The 9836-nt window shown below is 43.6% G+C and overlaps 1 protein-coding gene across 1 annotated transcript; it reads left to right on the top strand.

Annotated features, from left to right (window-relative positions):
- The first annotated feature begins 2336 nt into the window (after positions 1-2336).
- Positions 2337-9309, top strand: LOC147057033 (uncharacterized). Its single transcript, XM_085912862.1, has 16 exons — positions 2337-2813; positions 2901-3059; positions 3675-3793; positions 3870-4032; positions 4302-4408; positions 4484-5696; positions 5929-6056; positions 6134-6230; positions 6321-6443; positions 6671-6843; positions 6963-7060; positions 7364-7491; positions 7693-7873; positions 8002-8143; positions 8915-8991; positions 9153-9309. Exons 1-15 carry the CDS (start codon positions 2411-2413, stop codon positions 8987-8989), a joined length of 3309 nt encoding a protein of 1102 aa, XP_085768988.1. The 5' UTR covers positions 2337-2410; the 3' UTR covers positions 8990-8991; positions 9153-9309.
- Positions 9310-9836: the final 527 nt, after the last annotated feature.

The following is a 9836-nucleotide window of genomic DNA, read 5'->3' as shown; positions in this document are numbered from 1 at the left end:
GCCTAACTCTCTTCACTTGAAACACTCACAAACTTGAGTGTTGTTTCTTCGGATTTCATTTGACTTTCAGTGTATGCTATTCTCTTAACACCCCGGATTTATGCTGCTCAGAATAATTGCTGCAAAATATCTGTAAAAAGCCACAGAAAAACAATATGCAGTAGCGATTTTCTCAACTTTTGTTGAAAAATAGAGTTTTCACTGAGATTTTGGTCCAACTGCAGTCTTTTTGACAGCTGGACTTTAGAGGTCCTATTTAATCTGTTCCCAACCCGGATCGGTACATTTTAAGGGTACAAAAGCAATCGACTTTATGCTACCGTTCTTCTGACAAAACTCTTTCTAAAGTTACAATAGTATATATTATTTCGAAGAACACGGTATAGCATGAAGTCCAGATTTGCAAACAGGGGAACCTCTGTGAGTGACACCAGCACAGAAAAATCCAGTTGACAGCAAATTACAGCGTGGGTGAAAGCAGCGAACATCACCGTGGCAACCTCCAACTGCAGTGAAGGCCCGTATAGACGCTGGTGTTTTTAAAATAACAGCCTGGCACGACTGACTTCTATTTAACTTATGTTCTTGTTCAAATGTTGAAGTGAGCGCGTGCGTGTGGGGGGCCATAGGTGCTTATTTCGGTTGTGACATAATACAGATGTAGTGGATTTTTCAAATAATGCCATGTTTTGAAAGGCTCACCACCAGTCAGCCAGTGGACATCCGTTAAAGCTTTTTACTACCTGTGCTGGATGAGAGAAAAGCTCAAGTGAGTATGGGTCTTCTTATGACAAAAGCATGTTTTCAAAGCAGGCTTAGCTCATTTCTGCCCTCAGGCTTGAGATCTTTGGGGTGGGGGGGCAAACGGATGGCAGTAGTCTTCATCCTAGGCCAACAATGGTGGCTTTGTGCTGCTGGAGGTGGGATGAAGACAGATAACATAATAATGACTTCCTCTGCTTTTACGCTTGCCACGCGTTAGTGTGTCATTTCACTTGTCATTTGTAAAAATGTTACTGACATTGACTCGACTTGATTGCTAAAGGTTTTATTATTGCAGCAGAAAAGATTTCCTCATTATTTTTGATATCAGAACAAATTGGAGGTCAAGGGTCATCACTGAATGGGTTGTAAAATTGTGGCCTATATATCTTGCGAGAGAGGAAGGGTACATCGGTACCTCTTTAACACCGATTCTGAGTCAGTGGAATTTTCTTTTCGTGTCCCAACATGTGGGCCTCCACATAAAAGCCATTGTGCAGAGAGTGCTTATTGGGAAGATATTACAGAGCAGCAGCTGCCACGGATGAAAAGTCTTCTTTTAAAGGGAGAACATCCCACCAATCTGCTCCCAGTGTAGCAAGAGTGGGAATTCACATTTATTTTAAATGCCGCCATTGATATATTCCATAGCTTCCTAATGTGCTTCATGATCGGAAAATGCTTTATTTTGTTTAAGCAGATGCCCCTTCACAACAACCAAATCTAGTTCTCTTGAATTTTATTTCTCAGTTCTAGCTTTCTTTTGAAATGCCTCTTCACATTCCCCCTTACTTCCAACTGATTTCCACACCCTTCACTACAAAATTTCAGCAGTGTAGCGTGCCATACATTTGAACATTCCAAATGAGTTCCAGAGGTTTTTTTTTTTCTTTCTTTCTCAAACTGTAGCACATTGCGGTCCCATCTGGAGCAGTAACGCAAGAAAGTGAGTCCTCATCCAACACATGATTTAATCAAGCAGATGTCCTCACCTTTTATCCCTCTAAATGGCTGTAAAATCCTGCTGGGACTGCAACATTATTTTCATCAGAACTAGCTTAAGTTTCTTAAATCAGGGACAAGCCCATGTATCAGAGAATAGCCAGTGTCCAGATGCTTGTGCAATAACATAATGTTGGATGTCTATGAGGAAGGGCGGTTAACAGATTGTGACTCCGATGACATATGCTATGAATCTTCCTTTTATATTTGTCATCCATCTATCAGGTGATGTACAATTTTTATCACAAGGAGTACAAATAATGCAAATAATCCAGACATGTAGAAATATAGTAGTACCAATTAAAACCAGATTTACGAGTTTGAACAATTATTATTAGCATTATTTAATATCCTGGATTAAAAAAACCTGCACAAAGTGACATTTTTAAAATAATGCATGATGCATTTTAATGTACATATTAAGTTACAGACACCACTAGAACTTTTCTTTCATTTTTAGGCCCATTTTATATGGCCATTCTTGAGACATTTTATAGTAAAAACTGTCGATTAATTATGACGTCACCGGCGGCCATCTTTATCGCGCTTCCCTTCCCTGATTGGCCCAAGCTTAATGTCACTTAATTAGCCTCACCTGTACATACTCCTCGGTGGACACACGAGCAGGAGCGTCAGCTAACTCGAGATGTATTTCGACGAAAAAAGCAAAAAGTACATCTTGGTTTTATTTATAGTAACTATTTACTTGTTCCACCTTTGTGATTCTGCACCACCAGCCCCGTGGGGAAGCCGCATTTTCGCCCAGGAAGCCCAAGAGTCATCTTCAACCGAACGGAAACAAGATGGCGTGAAAGGGAACCTTGATGATCTTCTTGTCCAGCGAAGAAAACGACACGATTCCAGCAACAGCGGTCATTATAACTTTTGGTCTCAAACTGAACCATCGTATGCCGATCGTATTCCAGACTCTAGTAAATTCAAACTCGGTGAACCTGTTCCTCGGGAGAGCTTGACTTGGACCAAAGGCAAAGTCATCAGATTACAAAGCTTGTCCGATTCAGAAGCTGCATATCAAAGTGATTTCACAGGTAACCTTTTCCTCATTATGGATTTATATACTAGCATGCGGTCCGGTCCTTTTTATTATTTTTGAGTGTTTTTTGGTTTGTTTTTAGATTTTTCTGGTGTTCCTGGAAAAGTCTTTGTATCATCATCTGACTTCGTTCCACATGCATCTGAGTGGCTGGGGATGAACCCTGTGCTACTGTGTGACCATAATTCCATGAGCTTCACTGCATCAGGAGAGGGATTTTCTCAACTCTTGGTGGACAAAGGTGAAATATATTAAATGTATTTTCCTGTGATTATCAAGGCTTGGAATGGACTGATGAAGTTTGAGCAGAAATAGAATGAACAATTTATAAGAAATGTCAATGGTGCTTTTCCACTGTTTGTATGTTTTTGTGTGTGTGAGTGTGTCTCATAAAATCCCCGTAGTGTTCGGGGAAACACAGAATCCGCTGATATAAAAGATCTTATCATTCGGAGAGCTCCAACACAACCAGCTTTGCAGAAACATTGGCCACCAGCATGCCTGACACCGTAAACAAGAGCACTATTGTTTAATACTAAGGCGTATAAACTGGTGCATCCCAAATGCAAATAGATAAGGATATTAACTAGAAGGGGATTTTTGCAATTATCACTCCAAATTGCAGTGTACATATACAGTAGACTATCGCATCGCTGCCAAGATGTTCGTCACTTGAAATACTTGAACTGCTCTAAACGCACGAGATTCACTACTTTTTCAAAACAGTCATTGTTTTTTACGCAAATTGATTCGTCATTCACAATATGCTGTCAAATTACCTCATGTCCTCACACCAAAGCATGTTAACTTTCCTCCAGGTTAACTTGTCCCTCTTCTGTACATTTCTCTGAAACAGGCGGAGCCTCTCCCGTCCCTTTGTTCCATCTATCTTTATATTGCGGTTACACAGTGAGGACATCATGGAGTGACCTTCACATGGTGGTGCCATATGATGCATGCTACATTACCCAGGAGGTATTCTTCTCTCAGTCATTCTTCACCTCGCTCACTGTGTCCTTGACCAAAAAACTGCTCCAATGCTCCCCCCCAGAACGGCAGTTATGTGCTACCCATGCTTTGGTGGGGCAGCCCGCTGAAGCTGGCTTGCCCGGTGAAGATGCCTACGTCAGTCCCGGTCGTCTTGTGCTCCCCTTACGGCATGGCAGTGTATCTATCACAGCAAGAAAACAGTCTACCAGTACTGGGAGTTCTTGGTACTCTAATGTTATTGTATTCCGCTCGGTTAATCCACCTCCTTCATTTCCACAGTTATTTGTATTTGTTATTTGTACAACTCACAAGAAGCAATTTAGAATGTGGAAATGTTTTCATACCATAAAGTAGAAAAATGTCACTACATATCCATGACTCTGCATTAAATACAGGAACACTGTAGAGAAAAAAATCTAACTTAATGCTGTGGGGGGGAAAAAGGTACATCATTATTTTATCTTTAGTGGCTTAACCTCACTGTATTTTGCAGTAAACGGAGTGTGGTTTCCATTTGTTTCTGACGAGTGTGCATACCGTGTTGACTCTGAACCAGAGGAGTTTATCTTTTTCATCCCATTCATTGCTCCTTGTCTCAGAGTAAGTTTGTCTCGTTGGAACGACTCGTGTAACAAAGGCTTGAAACTAAATATGTATCGTTGCATGTCTTTATAGGATTCACTCGAACTCCATCTCGTTTCTGATAAGCAGAAAATGATCCTCACCTGCTCGTTCCCTCCTCAATCATCTTCCATACCTCATTCGCCCGCTGACAATTACCATTTGCATTCAGCTCAAGAGCCGATTGCTCAACTCCCCGATTCCCGCCGCACTACCGACTCCGGCTCGCCATATCCTCAAAATCCACATCTCTTCCCTCTTGGTCGACCCGATGCATCTGGATCTCCGGCTCATGGTCAGGTTGCCCGGCTTCCTACTTATCCACACTTTGCTTACCCAGGTTCCCCATCGCCTTCATTTCCCCACGTTTACCATCCTGCCTCAAAGCCCGCTATTCCATGGTTCTCCTCAGGCAATGCCCCTTCAAGTACTTTCCCTGTCGCACCTGGATTTTTAACCCAGGATGAGACTGGCCAGTTTCCCAATTATCCCCAACTTGCCCACCCTGGTTTTCTCTCGCCCAGCTTTCCCCAGGTCTACCCTCCTGGCTCAAAGCCTGCCAATCTCCCTCATCTCTCTCCAGGCAGTCGCGCTGGAGACCTGCCTCATCCGTCCCATCAGCCCAAAAATCCTTTCCAACCTCCTTCCCCTGCACCTCCAACATGGGATCAGTCTCCAGGTAAATCCCATAGCGCTTATGGCAAATTCCTGTCCCCTCATATTGCCCAAGTTTATCCTGCCGGTCCCCCTCAACTCGTTCCTCCACAAGCTCCCCGCCCACCCACAATTCGGGATAATCTTCAGATGCCTTCCAATCCTTTACCGACGCCAGCAACTTTGATACCAGAACCACATCCTCGCCCTTCAAAGCCACCCCATTACCAGCTTCCATACAATCTGTATGAGTTTCACAATCCATACAGACACTACCCCGAAAAAGGTCACAATCCACTGGCCCCTCCCACTGCTCATTTTCCCCAAGACCCTCATTACTTCATTTCACCTCCACCTGAGGAACACCAGCAAGCCTACTGCCCCCCTGACTCCAACACCCCTTGTGGATCCTACCAGTACACTTATCCTTATATCTATTCACCAGTACACCCCCCTGTGCACCAGCATCCGACTAAGTCACCTATACAAAAACCTGCGCTCGGCAAGACTTCCATTCGCCCCTCTGGTGTCCGGAAACCCAAAGTCTTCTGCTCCTCCAATCAGATGCTTGTTCATCTCCCGCCTGGTCCGATCTCTGGAATTGTTGTTAAAGGTGAGCATGTGCTTTGACCTCGGTATGTATGTACAGTAAAGTATAGTATGAAATGCATATGGTTACAATCAGCTCTGCGTGAGTTTATGCTTAAGGGGAGGTGCTCTGCTATATATCTCAATGGGGGAAGGGAACCATTACGAGAAGGTGTACTGCATACGTGCATGTGCCAGTTTGAGCAGGCATACAAAAAAAACCCCACACTTACTGGTTTCTGTCTTCAATTTTTCAGATGCCGAAGGGAATGAGATAAGTATCCCGGATGCTCCAAAGCACTGCGGCTATTCCGCCAGCATAGGGAAAGATGGCAAAATTCATTTTAGCCTCCAGTTACACACACTCTGTCACATGAGTATGAAGGCAAGTTTTGACTCTGATTTCACACTGAGCACACAACCTTTTGTATAATTAATCCTCCTAAACATTTTCTTTCAAAGGATAACACGTATTTCATTAGTGTCACCTATATGACACAAAGTGGCAGGATGGAGGCTCAGTTTTATTGTCCAGCTGCCATCTCTTCATCTGGACAAGGTTCATTTGTCTGTGTGCTCCTCAAAGATGGCATTTGCAGTTGATCTCAACTGTGAAAATGACCTTTTATCATGCTTTCAATTTTGTAAGATTGCAACCTTCCCAAAGACCAATGGCTCCCCTGCGAAAAAGGTCCGTTCTCCCGGGCATCGTGTCGCTCCATGGGCTGCTGCTTCAACAAGGATCCCCCGGCCTGCTACTACCGAATGGACGGTGAGTTTGTGTCTGCGCACCCACCAGCTTTTTCACACCACTTAACTATGAACACTTGAGGTCTTTTGTTGAAGCGCAATCAGGGTAGCAAACGGAACGTAAAAGGGTGTCAAAGACCTTATCACAGGCTTCCTCAGCGATATGACCTTTTATTTACCTGACCTTTACGTAACCATGCATGCGCTCCAATGTATGCCTAAATATGTGAATGTGTTCTCCTCTTCCAGAGTGCACAGTTGACCGCCACTTTGTCTTCTCGGTGCCTGCATCCCTCACGGACCCCCCTCTCTCCCCTAGCCTATTGGGGGTTGCCAACAACTCCACCTGTAAACCAGTGAAAGTGACTTATGAGTATGCCTTGTTCAAGCTCCCCATGGATGGCTGCGGGGCTCGCAGAATGGTGACTTTTATTGAGTGAAACATCCTCTGAATTTTAAAATGCTGAATAAGAGCAGGCTGTTTGCATTCTTTGTTGCTGGAGTGGTTGTGCTAAAATGTTTTGTTTCTCTACCCTTGCAGGAGGTTGGGAAGACGTTGGTCTATATGGTGGAAGTGGTCAACATAGTTCAGACAATCAGCCTCAATTACGGCACTATCACGAGAGATTCTCCTGTCAGGTAAGACAAAGTTTGTCATCATTCATGTGGACTAAGCAATACAACTTGGCTGTTATTCAGAATGTTTGTGAAAGTAAAGCAGAATTGTAAAGCTGTGTCATCAATTCGAGCAAACGGGTAGGGAAATGTAAAAGCAACAACCTCTAATAGTTGCGGCAGCCAATTTTTTTCCTCATGCTTGCTGACAGTCAAACAAGCCTTCAATGTTGAGAGTGCACATCTGTGAAACGCCACTCTGTCCTTCATTTTATTGACGTTGAGCCTTCATTTGTTACATCCACCTGCGTCTTTCCTCCCTGTCAGGTTGCTTGTGGAGTGCAGGTATGTACCAGGTGGGGCTTTAAAAGTGAGCTACTTGGTTAAAACCCCCACCCTGGGGCCAGCCGTCCAGACCCAGGGGGTGTTTGGCGTCCAGCTCCGCCTGGCTAAAGGTAGGCAGACAGATTTGTTTCATCCTCCAACACAGGAATCCACAATAAAAAAAATTGCAACGTTTATATTGTGGACAACATGTGGACGAGTGCCTCAGACCATGTTGCTTTTTCATCAGCTCGAGCAGAACTGAGATTTGTGAGGGTAACAAATCATTTGAATCTCCTGCCTCTGTACCATACCAATGCACCTTCTTGCAGACGCTGAGTACACAAGCTACTACCCACAGTATCACCAGCCCCTGCAGATGCTGCTGGGGAAACCCCTTTACTTGGAAGTGAGGATGCTCAATGCCCCGGATCCAAATTTGAGGCTGCTGGTACACTATTGTGTGGCCTACTCACGTTCTGGAAGTTCCGTCTGGGTGCTACTTTACAACGGGTAGGCTCTGTTTGAATCTTGGGTCCGATGACTTAAGAGTCATAACCAAAATGAAATGCGTCTGCTGATATATACAATGGCTTCCCATAAAATTGGGTTCACCTGTAATGTCTTCTACTTGTACCAAGATGCCCCAACCCCTTGGATCCAACCTCTCAAGTTGTGCTGGCTGATCCTCAATCTCCCTCCCCTCATGCTCAAACGCGTCGCTTCACCATGAGTACCTTCCAGTTCCTTCCTGATGGGGAGATCAAAGACCTGGATGAGGAGGTAAGATAAACGTTGACTCTTGCGCGTCATAAAATGCTCTTGTTGATTCAGCGTTAAAACATGCTCACACAAAAGCGAATGAACGATTGTGAAGTTTTGATTCCTGCAGATGTGCATATACTATATATTGGATGTCACTGCTACAACAACGATAATCTAAGATATATAACGGGAAGTAGTGTAAACTGTTTGGTTTCTTATTCTGTCGTAGGCATTTTGACAGTTTTTACAGTTGCTAGTTCCCAGACAGAATTTGTGGAGCACAGTCATTTGTGCTACCCCATAGGCCAATGAAAAAAGAAAAGATAAATGCCAAACGCCCACTTGGCTATTTAATGGCAACTGAGAGGGGCTGTCCTCTCCTTGCAACAGCAAGAAAGCCAGATGCATACAAGGAAATGATTCCAAAAACAGCACTATGGATGAATCTTTATGTGCAAAGATAAACACTATCCTCTGCGAGATCTGGCTGTTACAAATATAGTGTCACCACTCACCAAGTGATGGATGGATGAGTGGAAACACATGTAAAGCATCTTTCTAAGAAATGTGCGCGTGAGTTTTAATCCAGCCTTAATTTTCATGCCGTATTCTATTTTTTTGCGAAGACTACCTTGTATGTAAAAAAACAAATACAGAATATACAGTATATTTGCCACAAGTATTTTGTACATGAAGAAAAAGCAGACATGTGAAATTATCATGACTTACAAGCTCAAATGTTAGCATGCATTACAGTCGACTGAGATGTCATTGCGAACTTTATTTCAGATTTACTTCATGTGTTCGACGGAAGTCTGCTCGCCGCGTGATGGCCCGTGTGTCGAGGGCTGTTTTGGTCATTGATGGTGAGTAAAATGGCCGCACCCCGTCGACCCTGAACAAATCCGGGCTGAAAACGACAAGAGGGGCCATCCGCGGCTACTCTTATGTAGGACAGATGGACAATGATTTAGTAATGAGAGCTGTAAATTATTTATCAAGATTGGTCCATTTACTGTTTTTACAGTTAAGGCATGGAAGACACTTGAAGTTAACAACTTGGCAAGGTGCCCCAACAACATTTGTTAAAAAGCCATTTGTATTTCTTCATCCTGGTCACGTATGTTGTTTCTTCCAAGCGGTAGATGCTAGTCACTTAACCACCAATAAAAGATCTCCAAGGACGTGAGGGTGTGTATGTGTCTGTTAAGATGGTCACCACTCTATTTTAAAACTGGGAGTGGTACTTTGAACTTTTTTTTTTTTTTTAACTAACATAAGTCGAAGTGAGAGGAAGAGGCATATTTCTACCAGACCTCGCTTGTCTGTCAAGCATACTATAATTCCTTGCTGGACTTTTGCCAAGTCTAAGATATCTGTGGTCCATAACTGCGCCTAGATGTCTACTCTTCATCTTTATGATGATTTGGATAGGGTTTGTTGGCCTTACTAGCACCCGCCCCCATGTTGGTGCCAAGTAAACAATGGAGAATTAGAAGCCCTCCCTCCACTCGTAAATAATTTCCTGTACATTCCAATGGATCCTGTAGAGAGTTGCTGTGCTAAACCTCTGTTCTGATTAGCTCTAACAACCTTTTGTTTTCAAATTTATGAATGGGAGGGTCGTGGGCTACAGTCCTCGGGTGTGTTCGGACATATGAGTAAGACAATCAGGAGTTGGGTGAGGTTCAGGAAAGGTTTTCAAGCAACA

Source organism: Syngnathus leptorhynchus, chromosome 5 (assembly GCF_054491065.1).
Source record: "Syngnathus leptorhynchus isolate UIUO chromosome 5, UIUO_Slep, whole genome shotgun sequence".
Lineage (NCBI taxonomy): Eukaryota > Metazoa > Chordata > Actinopteri > Syngnathiformes > Syngnathidae > Syngnathus > Syngnathus leptorhynchus.
The sequence above is the reverse complement of the archived record's forward strand: the minus strand, read 5'-3'. Positions and strand labels throughout refer to the sequence as shown.